The 24,827-nt window shown below is 46.7% G+C and overlaps 1 protein-coding gene across 1 annotated transcript in view; it reads left to right on the forward strand.

The window, feature by feature from the left end:
* ABCA4 (ATP binding cassette subfamily A member 4) overlaps positions 1–24,827 on the forward strand; it is a 128,400-nt gene that overhangs the window by 56,626 nt on the left and 46,947 nt on the right. The window contains exons 12-24 of the mRNA XM_034931458.3: positions 1,129–1,334; positions 1,693–1,869; positions 3,690–3,912; positions 7,660–7,881; positions 9,166–9,370; positions 12,784–12,849; positions 15,560–15,649; positions 17,422–17,596; positions 19,770–19,901; positions 21,035–21,174; positions 21,612–21,749; positions 23,095–23,288; positions 24,370–24,454. Coding sequence (XP_034787349.3) covers positions 1,129–1,334; positions 1,693–1,869; positions 3,690–3,912; positions 7,660–7,881; positions 9,166–9,370; positions 12,784–12,849; positions 15,560–15,649; positions 17,422–17,596; positions 19,770–19,901; positions 21,035–21,174; positions 21,612–21,749; positions 23,095–23,288; positions 24,370–24,454 — 2,053 coding nt within the window. The remainder of the gene's footprint in view (positions 1–1,128; positions 1,335–1,692; positions 1,870–3,689; positions 3,913–7,659; positions 7,882–9,165; positions 9,371–12,783; positions 12,850–15,559; positions 15,650–17,421; positions 17,597–19,769; positions 19,902–21,034; positions 21,175–21,611; positions 21,750–23,094; positions 23,289–24,369; positions 24,455–24,827) is intronic.

The following is a 24,827-nucleotide window of genomic DNA, read 5'->3' on the forward strand; positions in this document are numbered from 1 at the left end:
CCTGCTTATTCTCCTACTCAGGAGGCTCTTCCTCCAGGCAGCCTTCCCTGATCCCTCCAGGAAGACTTAGCTGCATCCCTCCGCTGGGCTTCCCCAATACACTGGGCTTGCTTTCATTAGAACCTGATCCTTCCACATTATGGTTGTTGGTTTGCTCCAATCCTCTCCCTCATTAGCTTTCAACTTTCTTTCAGGAAGAGATGTTTATCTTTCCTTCTTGTATTCCTAGAGTCGACCAGGCTCTGGCACGTTGCAGATTCTCAGTATGCATTCAGGGAACAACTTAATCAAGACAAGACCATCTGACTTCTTGTGAGTTACATGCTAAGAAAGAAATGTCGACACCAATAGCCCTCACAATGATAGGAACAAGAGGTTAAAGAAAAGGAAATAGATGCAAATAACAATATAAGTGCTTTAACAAATCTATACAGGAGGACAACCATCATATTCAAATTTTCAAACATTCTTAGTTCTGCTCTTTTGTGGGTAGTGGTTTTTTTTTTTTCCTCTTCCAGGAGAAGAAAAGAGGCATATTATAGAAATTCCTCCTCCCCCAGCATTACTTGTCACAGAATTGTAATTGGAAGTGATTTCCCTGACTAAGTTATTTTGGCTGTCTGTTATTTTCTCTCTTCCTCCTTGCTCTTCCCTCAGCTGGCCATCCTGTGTGTTTGGAGAGAGCCAGAAAGGTTCAAGGCTAGGAATGTTTCTCTCTCTCTTTAAAGCTCTTTAATCGTCAGGCTTTCTGATCTTCAAAGCAGGCTGTAGCCAGTGTGACCCCACTCCCTCGCCTCCCCATGCTGGAGAGTAAAAGCCTGGAGTATTTTTGTCATTTTGAAGACTTGCATATTTGGACAGCCTTGGACATCTGGAAAGTGTGGTCCTCACTAGCTCTGCAGGGATAAGAGCACGTCAGCATTTCCAAGCTCTCTGGCACCCCTACATCTGGACACGTTGAAAAATTAACACCAGACTCTGGAGTTAAGCAAACATTAAGTTTATAGGCCTCCTTGCATTTGACCATTTCCTGGGACAGCAGCCCTTATCCTGTGACTTTCTGTGTGTAGAGTTGAGTCTTTGCAGTTGGTCCTCCTCAAACTCTTTCAACTTTGTGACTCTCTGCAGTGCTTGGTCCTGGATAAGTTTGAAAGCTACAATGATGAAACTCAGCTCACCCAACGTGCCCTCTCTCTACTGGAGGAAAACATGTTCTGGGCCGGAGTGGTATTCCCTGACATGTATCCCTGGACCAGCTCTCTACCACCCCACGTGAAGTATAAGATCCGAATGGACATAGACGTGGTGGAGAAAACCAATAAGATTAAAGACAGGTGATGTTTCAGGAAGGGCTCGCTGCATTTCTCCAAAGTCAGTGGGAAATTACATTTGGTAGAGAGAAAGGGATTGAGACTGGACTCATAAATCAATAAAATTAAGGTAAATAAGAAAAAATAAGATATTTTATAAAGCTCAACAAAGAGTCCTTGAATGAAAGCAATTACAGAGTCACATTGTGGCTAATATTCAAAACTGAGATTTAAACTGAGGACTAAGAAATAGAATTGGATCCTTTTGAAGTGTTTAGGAGAAAGATTTTAAGAGAATGAGTTCCGAGTCACCCTGTGGTCGGGAGGTGTGAGTGAGCTATCCAAGCCCGTTCCCATCCTTTATCCCTCTGTGTCTTCTCAGGTATTGGGATTCTGGTCCCAGAGCTGATCCCGTGGAAGATTTCCGGTACATCTGGGGCGGGTTTGCCTATCTGCAGGACATGGTTGAACAGGGGATCACAAGGAGCCAGGTGCAGGCGGAGGCTCCAGTTGGAATCTACCTCCAGCAGATGCCCTACCCCTGCTTCGTGGACGATTCGTGAGTCTGAAGTTCGCGATCCTCCTCCATGACACGCTAATGGGGGTGCTGGAGTGGGCTGGGGTGGGCTGGGGGTGCCCTCAAGGCTTCCATGTCTTTAGAGAGAGCCCCAGGGACCAGAGCCAAATTGGAGAGCATGGAGCTCTGACTGAGGAACCTGCTTCTCCCAAGCTCCAGGCAGGCACAGATGAGTCAGTGCAGTGGTGGGAAAGGGAAAAGAGTTGATGTTGTAGCTGGAAAAGGGAAGGGGAAAATTAAAGCAAGGAAAGTGAGGCTGGGGGAGGGGACAAATTCCCCCACTATGTAGTATGTTTGGTATGTGGAAGGGTTCTGGTCAGAATGTTTGCCCAATGATTGCCACATCAGCGTTCATTTTGGACTCTGTATGGCCAGTAGGTCTGGTTCCTGGGAGCCCTGGAATAATGCAGCCCCTTCCCTAACTAACATTTCCATGATGTATGCTCAATGACAAGGCAGAGGAATGTGTTGGATGAGCTCAGGCCCCGCCTCCCTGGACACCCCCATCCCAGGCCTGTATATCTGTTGACCAGGAACAAGCCAAGCAAGCAGCCTACTGTTTGACTGAATATGGATTTGCGGGGTGGTAGAGAAAGGGCCGGGTTGGAGGGTTGGGAGGGCTCATTTGTCATTATAGATGGGGTCAGACACACTACCAAAACAGCAGCAGAGACCTACAATTGAGTTCACCTAAAACTCAGTGTGGACACAGGAAACCCTCTTTTAATAACTGTCCAATGGGTTTTCCAGCCTCAGCTCTACAGAAAACTTGAGATAACAGTGGCCAGTCTGCAGTTAGTTTGGGTTCGGACAATAGGCAGAGCTGGGAAATGGAGCCAGGGGCAAAAGCCCAGGTCCACTTTAGGATCAGGACGGGAGTGGCTGGTGGGGAAGTGAGGTGGGTGTGGGGAGGCAATAGGGAGCTGGGTCATTTGGTGTGGGAGAGTCCTCTGGTGGCTAGTCCCAGAAGTGCATGCTTTACGAACATAATGCTTCTCTCCCTAGGGCCACCTTGAGTGAAACCCTCCCATGCTGGAATTGGGCCCTTCCAGTGACAACACACAACAGTTTTCAATAGATAATAATCCCAAGGGCTTTACTAGCACATGAAACACAGGGAAAACATGTAAAGTTCACAAGAAAGTCGTTCCAGTGTATCAAATCTATCCTGTTTGCCAGGTGGATATACCAGGGTCTACTCCACCTGTGCATGGCTGGTGGTGGGGCCAGTGGCTGTTGGATAACTGATTTATTGATGGATCATTCGCCTTCTGAAAGTGCCAAACTGATTAGTTATTTTGTGTGTCTTTTTGTGTAACTAGGGTTTGACCTTCCAGGGCAGACTGTGCTGGGGCGGCTGACCCCTTGGGGAGCCAAGTTATTGCTCTTACCACCACCACTTGCCCTTGTCAGTCCTCCACCCTCTTGGGTTTCAGTGTCAGCATGTAGCTATCTACTCAGATCCCATCCACATCATCAAGTCTGCAGTTTTTTCCTTGCAAGGCCTTACAGGGAAGATCTTTGACATAGAGGATATAATTTTATTGACACATTTTACTTGCAGAGCATTCACCCGGGCTAACCAGAAAGCCAGCACTCTGCTATAAACAAAAAATAATGCTTCAGGGCTAACATGGGATGTGTTAAAAGATTCCAGCCCATTAAATGTCCAGGGGAGGTTTTCCTGTTTTCCTTTCCCTCCATCTGGGCTTTGTTCTCAACACATTCATTCAACAAACATTTATTCTGCCTCTACCAGGTACAGAGCACTCTACTATTCTGCTTCTCTCCTTTTGCTTTAGTTTCATGATCATCCTGAACCGCTGTTTCCCTATCTTCATGGTGCTGGCATGGATCTACTCTGTCTCCATGACTGTGAAGAGCATCGTCTTGGAGAAGGAGTTGCGACTGAAGGAGACCTTGAAAAATCAGGGTGTCTCCAATGCAGTGATTTGGTGTACCTGGTTCCTGGACAGCTTCTCCATCATGTCGATGAGCATCTTCCTCCTGACGATATTCATCATGGTAAGCCAAATGGAGAAGGCCCAGAAAATCTTGAATACTTTGGTTCCTCTCCCCTTTCCTCCTGTTCATGTGCCTGGATTAGTCATGTGGCCACCAAGGAGAGCGTGACATCTAGCTTCCCAGCCCTTCCTTTTAGCCAACGTGGGAGACACTCAAAGAGACGAAATCTCCTGAAGGAGCCACTGTATCACAGCATCCTCCCATCTCCCACTTCCTGCCCAGGGGTCCATGGTCCACACAGACTTTCCAGTCCCATTCCGTGACCATCTGGAGAAGCTGCTATTAGCAGAGCCCTGCACAGGGTGATAGTGTAATTAAAGTGGTCTTCTCTTTCCAAACACAGAAAAAATCAGTTCAGGGAGTGTTTTCCTAGGCTTACAATTTTAACTACTGGCTAGAGTTGAAATGGGGAAAGCCTTTTGCCTTTTCAGTAGCAGTAGGGGAGGAGATCTGGATTCTTTACTTATCACCATCATGGTCACCTCCTACATGGCTTCACCAAAAAACATTCTGCTGCCTGAAAAATCTCCAACACCTCTCTCTCTCTTTTAAAGGATGGAATTTGGAGTCCATCCTTCCTCAGTGATAAGGAGTTTTTATAGCCACAGGCAGCATCTATTGGTCTGTCCTCTGCAAACTTGCAACTCCTCTGAGAGCTAGACTTGGAAATGAAACATTATTTTGCAATGCGCTGCTATCCTTCATTTTTAGCTCCTCCACCGTAGATGATAGTTTGTACTTGTTAAATGATAAGGATATAAATTTAGGTCATTTTTTATATTTTATTGGGTGGAATTTGGTATAATTTTTAGACTTCAGGCTTTACAGGCTCCTGAGATGGACTGATTGAGCTTGTTCTACTTCTTCCCCATCATGATAGGAAGTGCTGTACCACACTAGGCAGTGTGTGTAGTGACCACAGACTGGCTGAGTGTCTCCCATCCCATGCTGGCCTATATCTGGTACCCACCTGATCCACAAATGTTCCATCAGATCCTGTTTAAACAACACATCTCCAGTTAAGCCAAATATTGCCCTTTCTCCTTATGGTAAAATGTACTAAATCTGAAGGTTTTGTCTTTTTAATGTTGCTCCATGATCCAGTGATCTGTGGTTATGCCCTGTGCTAGAGTCCTAACAAGACAAATGCTAAGGTAGAGGTCATTCTGCTCAAACAACCTGACCCCACCTGGATGTGGGCTTACATTTGCAAAGGGCACCAAAGTTCTAAGAGATGAGGGGAGGAGCTGAGCCCCTTGTCCTCATCTAGGGTTCCCTTGTTCTTTCCCATCCCTCAGTCTGCTCCTTTTCCCAGTACCAACATGTTTGTGTCCTCAGAATTAAAGGAGTAAAAATGTGTAAACATCTGACTAGCAACAGCCATGAGATTTTGCCTGCCTTGTTGATAAGCAGCATTGAGATCTGCCCTCCTAAGAATGGGCCATTAGGTCTTCAAAGCTTTTACGATGTGAGGTAAAGAACGTTCACCAGGAGTTTCATGCACAAAAGGGTTTCTCTTTGTGGGAACTAGAACATTGTTCCAGTGCTGACGGAAACAGAGCTTTCCACACCAAAACAGGGTTTTCCTTTGAATGACTCTCCCACCTTTCCCTTGTCTCTTCCTCCCCGCCTCAACAACACAGGAAAGAAGCTGGATGCAGGGACAATGGGAAGGTCCCTTTGTTATTCGAGCTATTAGAAACAAAAAGAAAAGTGGCCATCTGAGGAAGCCACAGCTGATGAAACTGTAGGGTCACAGAGTGAATTACACCTCTGGCTTAAGTCAGTGAAAAGTCCTAGAAGTTTGTGGTCCTAGAAGTCCTAAAAGTTTATGGGACTTTGTTTTGAGCAAGGATAAGAAATTGATTTCAGGCTGGGCGTGGTGGCTCATGCCTGTAACCCCAACACTTTGGGAGACAGAGGCGGGTGGATCACTTCAGGTCAGGAGTTCCAGAGCAGTCTGGCCAACATGGCAAAACCCTGCCTCTCCTAAAAATACAAAAATTAGCCAGGTGCGGTGGCACATGCCTGTAGTCCCGGCTACTCAGGAGGCTGAGCAAGGAGAATCCCTTGAACTCAGGAGGCCGAGCAAGGAGAATCCCTTGAACCCAGGAGGTGGAGGTCTCAGTGAGCTGATATCATATCACTGCACTCTAGCCTGGGCAACAGAGCAAGACTCTGTCTAAAAAAATAAATAAATAGAAAAGAAATTGATTTCATTCTTCTGAGAACTGCAACAACTACCTTAAAGTGATTCCATCCAAAAGCCACATGTTCAGCCATGGACTTGCTTTTATGGAGCTGCGTGTGGGTGACACACAAAATCAGGAGCTCTGAGTCCTAATTTAGACTTTTATTTAGATTTCCTCAAATTTGGGTTCCAGTTAAGCGTGGGTCTCTTCTGTGCCCGGCCCCCCCTTGCCATTTGTTTTATCTGTTCTTCAGTCTGTTCTGTCAGTACCCACAGGCAGGAGAGCAGAAAGAAGAAATGGCAGCCACAGCAGACAAATGGCACATTCGTTCCACTCAGCTGTCGCATGCCCATCACAGATACAGCTCATTGGTCTCTCTTTTCTATGAGAGGAAGCCAGAGCTCCAGGGAACTACTGCCAATTGATCAGAACTCATTTAGGACATGGACCTGTTTGTTCCTTTATGTTCCTGGGAAGAGCACAGGATGAATTCTATGTACTCATTTACGTGTTCAGAGAGTAAAGTGCCTCATAGGATGCCTCCAGCAAAAGATAACCAAGAAGGTCTAATACATTTGACAATCTCAGTTTATCCTATAGTGTAATTGGATAGCAGTTCCCCTAGCAAAAGTTGCTAGTTTGGTCCTATTTTCTACATAGCCAAAGTGATTGATTCATTGGTTAATGTGAAAGTTACTGAGTACTGCCAGCAGGTTCTAGGAAATATATTTGTGTGATATTCATGGATGGGGAGGATCAATCCACTTCCAAGTGATTTGGATTAATTACTGGTATTTTCACCTGTGTGGGTAGCAAATCTCAGAAAATCAAGTATAGATGACGGCATCGGACAGGCCAGGCCCCAGGCAAAATGTTGAAGCTCCTCTGGAGTTCCCTCCCATCACCCTCTTTTGTTTTCCATATACCTGGTTTATCCAGGGCCCTGGAGATGCTCCAAGACCCCCTACCCAGGTCTTCCTCCCTTGTCCCAGCCATATTTCTCCACATTACCACTCTTCTCACCGAGGATTTGCTTACTTAACACATAATAAATACTATTAAAAGAGAAACTTAGGCACATTAAAATGTTAGAGTTGATTCCAGCAAACAGTGATTCACAGGAGGCTCCAGATCACAAGTGGTTCAGGGCACCACTGAGGGGTAGGGAAGCAAGACAAAGAAAAACAAAGCAAATATTTGATTGGTTCAAGTGGAAAGTCCCTGATTAGAGGTTAGTGGGCAGTTTGTGATTAGTTAAGTTTCTCTAAGTTGGGTTTTGGTTTGCTGATGTAGGAACACAGAATGCTGGGGCCGTTTCAACCTAATGGTCTCCCAATTAATTTTTTTAACATTACTGATGACTGTTAGGAGTCTAATGTGCTATTCCTCCCAGGGAAAATGGCATTCCTAGGATTAAAAGAACTCAGCACATGGAGTGTGCATTGTAGAAATTTAGACACTAACAGCAGGCTGGTGGGAGAGAGCCCTTTAGGGTAGAGTAAGAAGGCGTCCGGCCAAGGGCAGGAGTTACTGACGCATGGCCTCTTGGTTTCAGCATGGAAGAATCCTACATTACAGCGACCCATTCATCCTCTTCCTGTTCTTGTTGGCTTTCTCCACTGCCACCATCATGCTGTGCTTTCTGCTCAGCACCTTCTTCTCCAAGGCCAGTCTGGCAGCAGCCTGTAGTGGTGTCATCTATTTCACCCTCTACCTGCCACACATCCTGTGCTTCGCCTGGCAGGACCGCATGACCGCCGAGCTGAAGAAGGCTGTGGTGAGGCCCTTGGGCTGGCCCCTGTCCTACAACACGTTTCCTTGGAAGGGTCCGTAGCAGTCCTGGAGGCCCAGCCTGCCCTCTGAGGGGGTCCACTTTGCCTTTGACCTAAGGTTAAAAAGTTCATGTGAGGCTAAAATGTACAGGGGCAAAAGTGGGAGCAGTCCTCACCCCGAGCGATGCAACAGTGACTCCTCACCACGCCTGCTTGATTCATCTGCCCTGGAAAGTCATTAAAAAACCAGTTCAACTCATGGGTCCCTTTGTTTACTCACAAGAGAGAGCCAGCAGCCCATTTCACTAGTTTTCCTTTCCTACTCTTTGAGAAGAATCAGAAGGGAAGGAGCTTGCCACTTTACTATCTGTCTAAAGAGATGTTTCCATTAATTAAAGGTCTTTGTTTTGCTTCAAAAAAACTTGAATTGGAGTATTTCCACAAGTATCTTTAACATGCTCTACCAATGTTTGCAGAAAGAAGTGCAGAAATGAGACTGTCCACAGAGTCAGGCTCGCTGGCCAGGAGAGGACTCCCGAAGCTGACTTCTGATGGCCTGAGAAACTTCCTAGTTCACAATTCCCAGACCCAGACAAAGAGCACTGTCTTTTCTCTAATTGTTTTCAAATGGGCCATTTCCACCCTCTAATCAGCCTCTGGCCCTGGAGGGTGCAGTTCCCCTTGTCCTCCGGAGTCTCCCTGTCTCTGTGCTGTAGAGTCAAGAAGGGACAACCACCTGCCCTCACTGGGAAAAGACAGAAAGTCTGACTTGTTCCCACGACTCACACTTATTAGGCTCCAGAGGTGTCAGGGCATCTGCTTTTCATTTCTTAGGTTAAATAAGAAATCAATTGCTGCCATTTGTAGTACCCAATTTTCTAAAATGATCACAATGGATTAGTGGCAAGAAATCCTTATGACTCATCTGTGGGCAGAGTTGGGCTATTTTGGTAATCCTTGAGTAGGCAGATGGAATTTGAGGCCATCTTCTTGGGTACATAGATCACTAGGAAGCTATAGGTCTAGCAACTGTGGATTAGGGCTGGGCTGAGAATTGTTTCATGTTTTTTGTGACTGTATAGCTAGAGACTCTTGTTTGCAGAGAGACACTCTGAACTCCCCCTAGCCGTCTAGGGAAAGACTGCCTTCACCGTCCTGAGCTGACCTTAACACTGAGAGACAATGGGGACCCTCTTTTGGCCCTCCCCTCTACCTCGAGGGCATCTGGGTGCTGTTGCATTGGATAAAAGGCACTGCTCTTTTTCTGTGCCCTCTCCGCCTCACTGCAGAGCTTACTGTCTCCGGTGGCATTTGGATTTGGCACTGAGTACCTGGTTCGCTTTGAAGAGCAAGGCCTGGGGCTGCAGTGGAGCAACATCGGGAACAGTCCCACGGAAGGGGACGAATTCAGCTTCCTGCTGTCCATGCAGATGATGCTCCTTGATGCTGCTGTCTATGGCTTACTCGCTTGGTACCTTGACCAGGTGTTTCCAGGTAAGCATCCTCCTCTATAGGGTAAAGGTAATTGAGTTCTTCAGATCCCCAGCCCTCTCCATTCATCTAGTTAAAATTTCATTGCTTCTAAGCTCTTTGTCAGAACCAGCATTTGAAGTTTAAATCTAGAAGTTAAAAATCCACCAGCAAATCCTACTGGTTCTACTTGAGAAACAAATCCAGAATCTGATCTCTTGTCACCACCTCCACCACAACCTTCCCAATGCCAGTATCTTCCTTCCACTACCACCTCCCATCAGTCCATTCTGCACACTGTATTCAGGGAGATCCTTTCAGAATCAAGGTCATGTGGTGTCAGCCCTCTCTGTCAAATGCTTGCACTGGCTTTTCCTCTCTTTCAGAGTAAAACCCAGTGTCTCAACCCTGGCCTCCAAGCTGCTTCATTATCTGGCCTCCAACTCTCTTCTTCATCTTACGATTTTCCCTTCTCCTCCGTGTTCCTCTGCTCCAGCCACGTCGGCCTCCTTACTGACTGTTTAATACACCGAGCGCATTTCCTCTTCAGGGCCTTTCCACCTGCTGTTCTCATGCCAGAAGCACGTTTCTCTCCCCCCCAACCTGCAACCCGCCCCTCATATCTGCAGGCTTGCTTCCTTACTTTGTTAAGGTCTCTGTTCAAATGTCCCATTATCACAGGGATCTTTCCAGACTGAAGAGATCTACATAACTATGGCTCTGTAAACAACATTCCTCCAGGGTTCCTGTCCCCTTACCCTACTTTATTTGGGGGAACATTCTTCACCATCTGATACAATGATGTATCTTATGCATGTATTTACTGACTCTCTGCCCTTAGTAGAATATGAGCCCAGAGAGCATGCATGTGGTCTATTTTGTTAACTGTGACAGTCCCAGTGCCCAGAATAGTGCCTGACCTTTGGTGGGTACTGAATAAATATCTAATTAATCTGTAGCATGGAAAATCAGCTTCTGAAAATTGGCTGTTTGCACGGTCGTGTATTTGCTTGGTAGAAAATCAAATTTTCCTTCAAATTAGCATATTCTGGTAACTAGAGCTGCCCCATCTTCATCTGAGTGGTCTCCAAGTCAGCCAATAGCCTTGTGCTGTGGCAGCCATGCCTGGCTCTTGATGCTGTAGCCAAAAGCAGGCAGGGGATGGTGAGGCTGGTCCAGTCCATGGGGAGGGACAAACTCACAGCTCTCAGATCATCTCAGGGCAGCCTTTGTTGGCAGAAATAGGTAGGCAGCCACCCTGAATAGGAGGAAGGCCTCTAGACTGGGTCAGGAGGCCTGGGTTTGCATCCTAGTGGCAAGCGTGCATTCGTTTACTAGGGCTGCCATAACAAAATACCACTAACTGGGCAGCTTAGACAACAGCCATTTATATCTCACAGCTCTGAAGGCTGGAAGTCCAAAATCAAGGTGTTGGCAGGGCCATGCTCCCTCTGAAACCTGTAGGTGCTTGGGCACTCCTTGACTTGTAGATGCTTCCTGCTGATCCTTCATCTGCACATGGCATTCTGCCTGTCTTACATGGCCATCTTATAAGGATACCAACTGGATTGGATTAGGTGCCTATCTTGCTCCCATGTGACCTCATCTCAACTAATCACATCTGCAATGACCCTGTTCCTAAACAAGGCCACATTATGAGGTACCTGGGGTTAGCACTCTGGTATCTTTTTTCTTGACAGCACTTCTGACACCAAATGTGTGTTTTGGTTTTTTGTTGTTGTTGTTTTGGCACCAACCAATTCTCCTATATTAATGGGTTGTCCAAGAATTCAGTTGAATTCTGACACTATCCAGAATTCACACAGACTCCACGGCTTCAGTCCCACAAGGCTTCCCCCTCTTCAGATGCCAGCTGGAAATGTGGTGCCCAGGCTACCCACACTTTTGCCAAAATCCTGTACTTACAATCACAGCTTTAAAATGAAGGATGCAGCTCAGGAACTGCCACATGGAAGAGAAGCACAGTATGGGGTCGGGGGAAGAGTTTCCATGCTCTCTCTAGACGCACCACTCTCCCAGCACCTCAAAGTGTTCAGCAACCCAAAAGCTCTCCAAATCTTGTTGTTCAAGAGTTTTTATAACCCTATCTCCAGCTCCATACTCCCCCACTGGAGGTTGAGGGTTGGGACTGAAAGTTCCATTCTTCACATGTGTGGTGTTTCTGGTGACCAGTCCCCAGAAACTGCAGCTATCTTGGGGCTCTACCCTGAGTCACATCATTAGCATAAACTCAGATGTGGTGGAGGGAGGGGCTTATTATGAATAAAAAAAGACACTCCTTTCTGCCAGGAAATTCCAAGGGTTTTAGGAGATCTGTGCCCTGCACAGGAGCTGGGGACAAAGACGAAGTATATTTTGTATTATGCCACAGACCCCAACATGTCTTTTTGGAGGGAGACCAAATTCAACCCATGACAGTGACTTTGAACAAGACATTTGAACTTAGTCTGTTTTTTCTATCCTACTAGATTGTTGGAAACAGATATAATAGATGAAAATTAGTTGATTAAAATTGAAATTTGTGCATAATTCAAAAGTTTTATTTTAGCCAAGCTAAAGCTTTCATTTATTCAACAGCTATTTACTGAGCAGCACCTGTGCATGAGGCTCAGCAGGGCCAGGTTCTGGGAACAGAGCGGTGGAGATAAAGATCCAGACCTGCCCCAAGGAAAAGACAGTACATTGGCAGCAAAGGCCATGAAACATACGGCAACTCTTATAAAAAGCCGAGACCATGATTTTACAAAATCAACATTTTGTAGGAAGCAGAACTTTCAAAGAGAACTGGACTAGAAATTTGGGAGTCTTTTTCTTGGAACCCTGGTAGATCCAGTAGAATGAGGGATGGGGGTGTAGGGTTAAAAACACTGACATTAGAACTGGATTACCTGTGTTGGAATTCCTACATTTCTGTTTCACTATCTGTGACGGGGGGCAGATGGCTCAATCTCAGTGTGCCTCTGTTTCCTTTCTCACAAGAATAATATTACTACCTATCTCCCGGGGTTGTTTTGAGGTTTAAATTATTTAACACATGGAAAGCACTCACAGCAATGCCTGCCACAGAAAGAATATCCAGTACATCTTAGTGATGATCACCATTATTATTATCTGACTCCTGGAAAAGGACTTGATTTAATTCTCTCATGAAACGTTTTCTTGGAAAACTGATGTCAACCAAGATTATTGGTCTTGCTGTTGCTTATAACACCCCAAAAACATGACTGTGTGGATAAAAATATGTTGGAAGGGGTAGTCTTTCTGGGAGCCTGAGAATAGCCATGTAATAATAACTGCAAATATCTATAGTTACAATTTGAGGTTCAGGTAAATAAACTCTAGATCTTATAGAACTGCGGTAAGGTAGGATAGGAAGACTCCTTCGACCTTCTCTGTTTATTTGTCTCTATTTTTAGGAGACTATGGAACCCCACTTCCTTGGTACTTTCTTCTACAAGAGTCATATTGGCTTGGTGGTGAAGGTGAGTCCTTTAAAACACAAATCTTAATGTTTGAAATCAACTCCTTGGGCTCTGTGCAAGATGTATATGGATCACAGAGGTGGCCCTCTATGTAAACGGTGTGATTCCTGATGAGTCAGCTGCCTCCTGGGGCTCTGCCCCTTGATGGGCATTGCAGCGTCTGGGGGACCACCTTTCACAAGTTGCTGGGCCCTGTGTGATCATGAATGGCTGATCATGGATGAAGCCCTGGGTCCTGTACACCTTGTCCAGTAGACTAAATTGCCCTATTTAAAAAAGGCCAAGCCACTTCAAGGTTCAAAGAACTTTTGCAGCTTTTCAGTATAAAGCAGAAATCCAGGGAATCATGAAGGAACCTTTGCATTCATCTCCCATTGCCTTCCTTGTGCCTTTTTATTCTTCTCTGCCTTTTCAAAATATAAATTAGTTTATTCTCCCAAGATGAAGACTCCTCCTGGGGCTGAGGCAGAGCTGTTATCTTCAAGGCAATACCTCAGATTCTCCTGGTGTTGATCTTTCTTAGGGGTGGGGAAGAAGGCTGAAAGGGCATTTGCCCACAACACATCTTAGGTAAAAGGCACCTTTACTACTGAACCAAACAGGAGGCCTAGCTAGAGAAAGTTCTAGAAGCAGGGAAAAGCACAGACTCTTTTGTGAGGTCTGAGAAAGCAAAGAAATTCCAGGGTGTAAGCGGGGGACTCCCCTAGAGCTGAAGCACTCTCCCATCTGTTTGTTGCTCACCTACCTATTCTTTACTTTGTATTATTGGGCCTGGGCCAGGACTTATCCTGCAAGCACTGAGATGGATGTTTGTTTTCTCTGGGGGATTAGTCCAGGGCCTTTAAAGGGCTTGGCCAGGTTTTTTTTTTCTTTTTTTCTTTTGTTTTTTGCTTTTGTTTTCACTGGGTCAAACAAACAACACTTTAACAGCTCAGGATTTTTTCATTGTATTGACTTGTCTACCTGTAAACTTGTTAATTTTTTACTATAATAAAATTATCATATAATAAATGAAAAATTTCAACACAGGGCTTGTGGGCATTTTATTTTTCTCTACAATCCCAACAGATACTCTGCCTCTTAAGAAAAAAAGAAATCATAAGGAAAATATGCTCCTTCAAAAGTGAATCACAAATATGTTTGCCAACGGAAGGCAAATATTTTTCACCTGTCTCATAGGCTGGACTGAAATGGATTTCTAAAACTCTCTAAAACCAGAAAAGAGCTGAGTGTCTCCACCCAACCTCCCTCCTTTCACAGATTAAAAAATAAAAAATGGAGCCCAGGAGACATCCAGTATCTTCCCCTATTGGTCACCTGGGACAAAAATCTGGAACGTGCACATACATTGCCTGGCAGGAAACTCATTCCAGTGATTAAACTCTTCAGGAGGATGTTTCCTCTTGCTATTTCATTACCTATTTGTGCAGTTTGATAGCTAGTAAAGTGATCAAAGGAACTGTGGGGCATAGAATCAAAAGTCCTTCAGGAAGCAGAAATAGAAGAACAGTACTAGAGGCAGCAGGTCCCTGACCAGCAGGCCCACTACCTGCTGCTCCAGCACACATCCTGCACATTTTCAGAGGGCGGGGGACAGAGGGGCCCTGGGTGGCTGTTGCATTGAGAAATCTCGCCCTGCTCCTGTATGTGCACTTGAGGCCGAGAGCCCTTGGATGCCTGGTGACAGTGGTTTCCTCCTGCCCCTGCCTTCCTCTCTGGCAGACTGGCCCTTCTGCTTCTCTTCCCCTTCCAGGATGTCCTGATGTCTTTTTAAACCAAATGGCAAGTTTGCCAAAAAGTGTCTGTTTGTGTGTGTGTGTGTGTGTGTGTGTGTGTGTGTTCAATACGTGTGTTTATACCGCACTTCACAATTTGTCCAGGCTTGTATTAATACCATCACCAGGCTCAACCCTGGTGTTAATTCCAAGATACTTAAATGCCCATCTAGGTGAATTTCTCAGGTAAACCATATATTCAAGCTGTAGTTTAAGCTGGCTGCCCGTCATAGCACTTTGAATAGACTTTGTTTTTGTTTTTGTTTTTTGAGACAGAGTCTCACTCTGTCGCCCAGGCTGGAGTGCAGTGGCGCTATCTCGGCTCACTGCAACCTCCGCCTCCCAGGTTCAAGCGATTCTCCTGCCTCAGCCTCCTGAGTAGCTGGGACTACAGGTGAGCGCCACCCCACCCGGCTAATTTTTGTATTTTTAGTAGATACGGGGTTTCACCATGTTGGTCAGACTGGTCTCGAACTCCTGACCTCATGATACGCCTGCCTTGGCCTCCCAAAGTGCTGGGATTACAGGCGTGAGCCACCACATCCGGCCCCTGAATACACTTTTACTCAAGGTTCGCCATGACTTTCACATGTTTTGGATTGGAGTAAAATGTGCCAGTGGTGGGCTAAAGAAAATTAACTCATTTCAAATTCAAACCTGGTTTTCTTAATTTTTTTTAAATCACAGTTTCTGAAACTGTGGGCTCCTCCTGGCACATTGAGAGGAGGAGGGGAAACTCTCCAAGTCTGAAGCTCCTGTTATAAATCTTCCTCTGGCAAAGATTGTGTGATCAGGCTTGAGTACCTCACAGTCCTAGAGCAGGTCAGAGGCTGGCTAGGAAACTCATTTGCTCCCTGTACCTCTCCCCTCCTTTCCTGCCTTTGCTGGTTCTCAGCTCCCGGTGGTAGAGTAACACTGGCTTCTGATTGGTGCAGGGTGTTCAACCAGAGAAGAAAGAGCCCTGGAAAAGACCGAGCCCCTAACAGAGGAAACGGAGGATCCAGAGCACCCAGAAGGAATATACGGTAAAACCCCGATAAAGAATACACAGCAGAGGCGAGGAAAAGGCTCTAAGCACTGCAGAGGGCCAGAGCAAAACATCTCATGGCAAGGGTGGAAAGAAGCCTAGGAAACTGACTCTCTCTGTGGACAAGTGTTAAACAAGATCCCTTCTCAGAGGTCCATCTGCATGTGTGTGGAATGAATGGTTCAGCCCAGACATTAGCGCATATTTCCTGGAGAAAGCAAATACCAACTATGTAGTGTGCCTGTGCCCTTGTTAGGCAAATCCCAAGTGAGTTGCACAAATGTGCTGACTTCCGAGGATTTAGCAAGAACAATAACTTTGGTCACTGGGACTTAAAGCGGATATGAGCTATAAGGAAAGACAAAAATAAATGCTTCTGTGTCCAGGGGGAAAGAGACTCCAGGGGATCTGACTACACTTCACTTACGGCTTACAAATCTAGAAGGCCATTCATTGAAACCATCAGAAGCCTTTCCTGACAGTGGAAGTTACCTAATAATCCCTAAACTGACGACCCAGATTTACAAGTTTTGTTTTCCTGGCTTTTGCCGCCCTCATCTTCTCTCTTAAACTAGTTCTGTATTTCTCCCAAGGCTTTTCATTCCCTAAGCATACGCATTTCTCTGTGGCCAAAATGCTCTGGGTTTAGACAGGCAGCACAGCCCCTGGGCTCTGCCTGACAGGGCAGGAGAGGGTCTGGCCTTTATCCCTCCAGCCCACCCCAGGGGCCATTTCATAAAACTAAAGCCAGAGACCTGCAGCCCCTCCCAGAGTTAGACTGCAGTACACCGTGCCTCTGGCAAGATCCTCCTCCCACAGTGGAAAGTCTAAGCTGAAATCAGGAGGCTGGGGACTGGTTCCACCTCAGTTGCAGGCAAGGCCAGGAGGCACGGATAGAAGAAACAGTGGACTTTTTCCCCCTAGGGAAACAAATGCTTAGAGCTACAGTATTAAGATGACAAATTAAGCTGTGCCATATAGGGTGAAATGAAGCAGGGAGAGATGGGAGGTCAGGGAGAAGTGAGAGCACTCGGTGAGGGTCTGCACTGGAGGGGGCATGGGAGGAAGAAGGAGGGGAGTGGGGTTTGAGGGATGGTGATGAGGAAGCGTGGACTGCCCTACCCACCTATTGGAAAACTCTGGGAGTTCTGAGGAGCAAGAAGCCTTAGTCAAAGTCAACTCAAAGATTCAAGCCAAGGTGACTAAGAGAATGGCGGTCCAGAAAAGGTCATGGGAGAATCTGAAGGCAGACGTTGTTTTGGGAAGATGAAGAACCTAAGCCGCTTCTAGAAATTCATGAGGAAATGCCCCGTGGACTGTTGGCAATGAGGGCCTAGGACCAAGGTTGGGCTTGGGGCCAACTCTCCCTATAGACAGTGCATTCTGACAAGCATGGGCTCTGGGTTCAAATCCCAACTCTGCCACTCATGCCTATGTGTCCTTAATAGGACGCTTGATGTCTCTGTGTCTAAGGTTTCCTGGACTATGGAAATGAGCCTAATAAATGTCTACCCCTTAGGACCATTATAAGAGTATATTGAGGTAATTTGTGTAAAGCAGTCGAAGCAGTGCCTGGCATATAGGAGGTGCTGTATAAACGTTTGATGCTAGTATTACTATTATTATTCTGGAGTCTTCCTTGCAACGGTGATAGCCGAAGCCACAGGGGCAGGTGATGTTATAGGCAGAATACAAGGGCCTGGAGAAAGAGCCCTGGGGCCATGTAATTAGGCATTATGTTTACATCATGTTCATTTTTTTTCCTCCAAGACTCCTTCTTTGAACGTGAGCATCCAGGGTGGATTCCTGGGGTATGCGTGAAGAATCTGGTAAAGATTTTTGAGCCCTATGGCCGGCCAGCTGTGGACCGTCTGAACATCACCTTCTACGAGAACCAGATCACTGCATTCCTGGGCCACAATGGAGCTGGGAAAACCACCACCTTGTGAGTCTTCCAGCAGAGAAGCTGGCTGCCATGCTAGCCTGTCATTTCCTGGCTTAGTCTTTCCCTATCAGCGGCTGTCTACTCTTTCCCACAAATTTTAGTGACAAATATCTGCGGCCCCAAAAATGTGTAAAAGCTTTCTGCAGTATTCAAAGCTCACTAATATGTATTCTCTTGAGGGGGAGGTAGAATACGTTTATTGCCCCTTTTGTGTGCCGGGGAAGTGGACATTCATTCAGAGAGTTGAAGTGACTTTCCTGAAGCCACCGAGTTGTCATGGCTCAGCGGGGGCAAAAGCCAGGCACCACAGTTGCCTCTTGTTTCTCACACCTTGAGTCTTTCCCCCCATCCCAACAGTCCATGGTGGTGATCAAGTCATGGCCACTGTTATCATGTGCATGGAAGCTATAGAGTCCTCCTATTTCCTTTCTCTTTTCTTTTCTTTCTTTTTTTTTTTTTTGAGATAGTGTCTTACTCCATTACCCATGCTGGAGGGCAGTGGTGCGATCTTGGCTCACTGCAACCTCCGCCTCCCAGGATCAAGCGATTCTCCCACCTGAGCCTCCCAAGTAGGTGGGACTACAGGTGCATACCACCATGCCCAGCTAATTTTTGTATTTTTTTATTTTTTTTTTTTAGTACAGACAGGGTTTCACCATGTTGGCCAGGCTGGTCTCGAACTCCTGACCTCAGGTGATCTGCCCGCCTCAGCTTCCCAAAGTGCTGGGATTACAGGCATGAGCGACCGCACCAGGCGGAGTCCTGCTATTTTCAAGGAACATTCCTTTTCCTACCAATCATTAGGCAGGCTTCAACATCAGCTGATGAGGGTTAGTGGTAGTTCTGGAGAAAGTGAAAAAAGAATCAGTCTCTAGAGGGGCTTGTGGAGTAACCGCCTGGTAACAGAAGGTCAGGGCAGGGAAGGCAAAGGGGCTCTGCGTGGATCTCTTAGCTCCGCAGGCGCCCCACTCTCCTCCAAGGGACCCGAGCGCCATCTGCTGAGAGGAGAACACGGCCCGCCATGGTTTCCCAAGGAGCAGCAGACACGGACCTCGCAGGGGGCAGCGAACCCACGTGACACAGTCTTCAAGTCCTTTGGAGAGCCCCAGGAAGGAACAACAGCGTGTACACCCTGTGATGGAATGTTCTCTAGGGCGGTTCAGTGTGAATGGAATGTGGGGCCGATGCCATTCTAATTGGTTCTGTTTCCCTCTAGTGGTTGATCGCGGAGATTTCGGCTTCTCCATCAGGACAAGTTCAGATAGCCTGAGATGGTATCAGAACTCAGGGACAGAGCTGGGTGTGGCGGCCCTGCATCCATCTGCTTTCTCTCCATGCTAACTGATATGGTCAGAGAGCTGGAAGCAAATTCCAGGACCCCAGGGCTCCGCAAAGGCAAACACATTACTTCATCGGCTGCTGACATGCAACTTCCCCCAGGGGTTAAAACAATGTTTAATACTAACAGTAATAATATTTTTGAGTTTTACTTTATGCTGGCGCTGTTCTAATGTTGTAAGTGTATTAACTCATTTAAGCCTTACAACAACCTAAGGACATGGGAGTCATAGTTCCCATTTAAAAAAAAAAAAAAAAAAAGCCCACCATTGCTCTGAGGCTTTTTATGTTTTGGATCCCAAGCTAATATTGGTGGTGGTAATTCCCATGCCTGGCTTCGATCAATTAATCAGCAAATGCCTAGGACTGCTTAGGGTTCTGGCCTTCATCAAGACCTTACCCGGGCTTTATGATGATGACACCTGGCTTTTCAATAGCCATGACTGCTCACCCAGGAGGCAAAGCCTTGAGTCATGCACCGAACACCTTTTATTGATCCTCTCCAACACCAGGCTCCGTGATGGCTGAGCTGGGGACACCTGTGACTGCACGTGAACATTTTGAGGCTGGGAATCCCAAAGGCCCTCGGCGTTGGCCTGGGAGCACCATGAAACAAGTAGAAGCAGAGAAGGATGGCAGAGGTGGCCCTCTGCATTAGGGCCTGGATGTATACGGTGGTGCTAAGGGGGCCCCACAGCTAATAGGGGTTTGAGTTTGACTGACAGCCCCAGGCAGGAATCTGTGAGAGTTCTCACTGAACCTGGTGTCGGGGTGGCCCTCCTAAGGCATGTTGCTAAAGGCCATCTCTTCTGCCACTGACGCCTGTGTTCTGCAGGTCCATCCTGACGGGTCTGTTGCCACCAACCTCTGGGACTGTGCTCGTTGGGGGAAGGGACATTGAAACCAGCCTGGATGCAGTCCGGCAGAGCCTTGGCATGTGTCCACAGCACAACATCCTGTTCCACCAGTAAGCGACACAGGAACTGAGACCTCCCCATCCCCTCTCCTCACCTCTGCCCCCAGCACACTTCTCTAGAGCCCAGCTCAGGGGTGCCAGGCCTGGGCACAGGCAGAGATACAGACTCTTATTTGGTTTCCCCTATGTTTAAAGTCCTTTGTCCTACTTGCAGTGAGAATTGTCCCTGAGAATATGGGACTCTGCCTCTGCTGCTCAGAGCTGAGGGCTCCTCCCTCAGAAGGGTGAGGCTGCCTTCACTCTGACAGAGCAGCTGATCGATCCCCGAGCCCCTTGTGCAGCCCTGAAGTACTTCCTCTCTGGGACCAAAGACAGGAGGACCATTGTCCCTTTTTCCTGTTGAAGCCACGGCCTGAAAGGCAAACTTTTCAGGGGGCTTTTCAGTTACTTTTTTTCCCCAATAAGATATCTTTTATTTCTTATCTAAGAAGCTATGCATAGTCATTGTGAAAGAAAAAAAAGGAAGGGAGGAAGGAAGGAAGGAAGGGAGGAAGGAAGGAAGGAAGGGAGGAAGGAAAGAAGGCAGGGAGGAAGGAAGCGAGGGAGGGAGGGGAGAAGAAGGGAACGGGAGGGAGGAAAAGGGAAGGGGAAGGAGGAAGGAAAGGGAAGGAGGGAGGAAGGAAATATAGGTAAACAAAAAATTGAAAATAAAAGTCACCTGTAATTTCACTACTCAGAGATAACCGCTGAGTTATAACATTGGTATATAATTTTTTAGAACTTTCTCCTATACATGTATAGATAGATAAACACATATACTTCAAAATCATAAAGAATAGTAAAACTATGCATACAATTTTATAACCTGACTTTTTTTTCAAAAAAAAAGGATTGCTTTTTTAAACATCAGATATCAGGAACATCTTTCATGTCATTACATATTCTTCTATAAAATAATATTTAATGTTTACAGATTATTCCATTGTATGAATGAACTATGTAAGCCATCCTCTTATTAGATATTGGAGCAGGGTCTGCTATTTTTGTATTGTATCATAAACACCACCACAGTGAGCATCTTGATTGCCAAATCAAGAATACTTGTCCTCAATTATTTCTGTAAGATCGGCTGCTGGAAGTGGAAGTGCTAAGCCACTGCTTTTCTCGTTGTCCCATCCTCCTAGCCTCACGGTGGCTGAGCACATGCTGTTCTATGCCCAGCTGAAAGGAAAGTCCCAGGAGGAGGCCCAGCTGGAGATGGAAGCCATGTTGGAGGACACAGGCCTCCACCACAAGCGGAATGAAGAGGCTCAGGACCTATCAGGTGCTCAGAGTTGGATGGAGACAGGGCCACAGATGGCAAATCCATGGCTCCCCAGTGCACCCAGGAGGCGGGGGAGGCTTGGAGCAGGAGAGCTTCTAAGGGTGGGAACACCTCTGTGAAGTTACACCAAAAATCTAAGAGCAGCCCCCAGATCATTTTCCCTGCAGAGCACTGTCTCACAGCAGCCTGGGTTTTATTTGTCCTGCGATTGATGTGTTTGAACAGTCTTCAAAGGGTCTGATCCGAGGAGGTGAGGGTTGCCCTTTCTGCATTTACAAAGCCTGAACAGTATTAGGGCTTTGAACGCTATAAACATCTAAGAGGCAGCACCAAACCACTGCTGGGTTAAGGTACCCCCACAATGCCACTTGCCCTGGGCCTTTCTCTTCCTCACCCTCCACAGCCCCTTAACTCTCCTGTCCTTCTTGTGCCTCCAGGTGGCATGCAGAGAAAGCTGTCGGTTGCCATTGCCTTTGTGGGAGATGCCAAGGTGGTGATTCTGGACGAACCCACCTCTGGGGTGGACCCTTACTCGAGACGCTCAATCTGGGATCTGCTCCTGAAGTATCGCTCAGGTAACAGCCGCTGCTCAGTCTCCTGGGCTCTCACTGCAGCCCTAGCTGTGGTCCCCACTCTCTCACCTGCCATTTTGTAGCTGAGTACAGGAACCACAATGACTACACTCAGAAGGGGGTTTATCAGTGACTTGGTGAATCTAAGTTCCAGCTAAAGCCTCCTGAGGTTTTTACAAATATAAACAGAGAATCACTGATGATGCAACCTACTTCCCAAAATATTTTAGAAAATTCTCTTGACCTGCAGCCCTTCTGTCTGGAATAATGGATGCTACTCTAGGTGAATGTCTTCTCTGACCATGGGGACCCAGGTCACCTGCAAACATACCTAGAAGCTCCGTAGCTGTCAGATGACCACTCAGGACCAGTGTGAGGGTGACCTGCTGGGCATTCAGTGCTCCAGAGGATGGCCACAGATGGAAGTGGCTCCTCTGTCATGGCACCTCTCAGACAAGGGGCTCAGATCAGAAGAGACAGCAAGCAGAGCTGAGTGCCCATAGAGGTAACAGCACGGTTCAACCCTGTGGTCAAGCCAGAGCTTTCCCCCTTGCTCTACTCACACAGCGCTGCCCCGTGCCTTTCTCTGAGGGTTTGTCATCCTGAAATCCTCATTGCTATTTTCTTTCTTTCTTTTCTTTTTTTTTTTTTTTTGAGACAGAATCTCGCTCTGTCACGCAGGCTGGAGTGCAGTGGCGCAATCTCCACTCACTGCAAGCTCCGCCTCCCGGGTTCGAGCCATTCTCCTGCCTCAGCCTCCTGAGTAGCTGGGACTACAGGTGCCCGCCACCACGCCTAGCTAATTGTTTTTGTATTTTTAGTAGAGACGGGGTTTCACCGTGTTAGCCAGGATGGTCTCGATCTCCCAACCTCAGGTGATCTTCCCGCCTTGGCCTCCCAAAGTGCTGGGATTACAGGCGTGAGCCACCGTGCCCGGCCTGCTGTTTTCTGTTAATGACATCTCCAGTTAGTGAGAGTATGCACGTGTGTGTTCTTTATGAAGAGTATAAATCCAGAGCTTAATGATCCAGAAAATGTACGTATGAAACTCCCTAGATGCTGACCATAATACATGAGCCCCTAATATAGAGATTTATTTGAATCAGATCCTATGCTGGATACAGAGACACTGTGTGTGGCAATGCTTTACAGTATGTAGGAAGCTATGAAATGTTAGTTATTATTGTCCTAATATGCTGGAATTTGCTGCTGAATTAGTTCCCTTGGGTTTTTTTTTAGTTAACTCCTGATTTTTGCAACTATATAGCCAGGAAATTGCTGTACACCCTTTACCAACAATGCCCAACCCAGGGCAGGCCTGGTGATTGCCCTGGCCCCTACCTTGCAGGCAGAACCATCATCATGTCCACCCACCACATGGACGAGGCCGACCTCCTTGGGGACCGCATTGCCATCATTGCCCAGGGAAGGCTCTACTGCTCAGGCACCCCACTCTTCCTGAAGAACTGCTTTGGCACGGGCTTGTACTTAACCTTGGTGCGCAAGATGAAAAACATCCAGAGCCAAAGGAAAGGCAGTGAGGTAGGTGTCTGCCCAGGGAAGGACCCTGGCCTGGGTGAGAAGGAGCACACAGCACGGGGCTGCCACTCCAGACATGGCTACTCACACAGGCTCTCGCCACCAGAATCAGTGTCTTTGTTCTGGGACCATTTGCAGAAGATTTCAATGAACACATTCTGAAGCCTCCTCCTACAGAGATGCTTTAGCCAAAATGAAACAACTAGCTTTAAATGGTCTGCAAGTATTACATGCCAGATTACACACCAGTTTGGTACGGTTTGGTGCAACATAGAAGTGAGTGTCTTATTCTGTAAGGTTAGGCTGTTTTAAGAGCAATTGGTTAAGCTTCATTTCAACATTAATATTCCCTAATTAAACCTGAATTTCAGTGGTAAGTGAAAACTAAGAAGAGGCCTCCTTGGGTGCTATAACATAAAAATGATGAAGGCAAAAAATACCAACCAGCAGAGACCACTTCAGCACATCGGGAGACCCAGTTTTATGTCTGTGCTGCGAAGTGAACAAACTGTGTCATCCTAGGCAAATTATTTAATTCCTCCTTTTTTTTAGTATTTTTTTCTTCTTCACATGGAAAATGAAGCTAAAGACCTCTGCTTCTACTTCTTAGGGATGTGAAGATAAATGAGATAAAGTATTATAAATGTGCTTTGGGCTTCTTAAGAACAGGCATTGCTCACATTCAGATGGTCATGATTATGATATGGCAGCATTATTTATGCCTCTGGTTTAAGTGTCTGGCTGCCACTGGGATTTCCTGTGTCCATCCACGGGGAGGGAGGCACAGAATGTCTCCCACAGGCAGAACCTACAGCTGCCACATAATTGATGACAAGCCAAAGGGACCCTTGGAGGTTCTGCTTCTCTCTGTGTGTGACTCACACACTCTCTAGGATAAAATCAAGCGACTACACCCTCAAAATGCTCAGATGAATTAACAGATTAAACAGTGAAGAAAAAAATGTGTTGACTACACTTGGCAGTGAGAAATAAATAAAGCAGGCGGTGACAGCAGCTGGCATCAGGGAGAGGCTGTCATGGAAGGAATGTGCATCTTGTCAGTCATCCCATCCATCTGTTGCAGGGGACCTGCAGCTGCTCGTCTAAGGGTTTCTCCACCACATGTCCAGCCCACGTCGATGACCTAACTCCAGAACAAGTCCTGGATGGTAAGGACTGGACGGGCCATACTTGGGTTCCTGTCTGGCAGCCATCTCCCAGTATTGCTGGGTGTGTCCTGTTGTGATGCATTTTAATGGGAGCAAAGAGAACACTGTGGACTTCTGCAGGTCACACAGTTGTTCTTTTGCTTTGAGCTTCTTTCTCCTCTTCCTTCTTCCTTCATTCCCAAAGGGATTTTAAAAGTCATGCACCTAAAGGCCCTCTCCCTTTAATGAGGAATACACTCTGTGCTCTTACCCTTAGTAAGCCTTCATTCCTGGGGTCCCCCTGCCCTGGCTCCAGGCCACATTCCTTAGTGTCTGGGGAGAGCTTCTTCTACATGTGTGCCATGGCGCCCTCTAGTGGAAGCATGGTGATGCA

The sequence above is a fragment of the Pan paniscus genome, chromosome 1 (genome assembly GCF_029289425.2).
Source record: "Pan paniscus chromosome 1, NHGRI_mPanPan1-v2.0_pri, whole genome shotgun sequence".
Classification (NCBI taxonomy): Eukaryota; Metazoa; Chordata; class Mammalia; order Primates; family Hominidae; genus Pan; species Pan paniscus.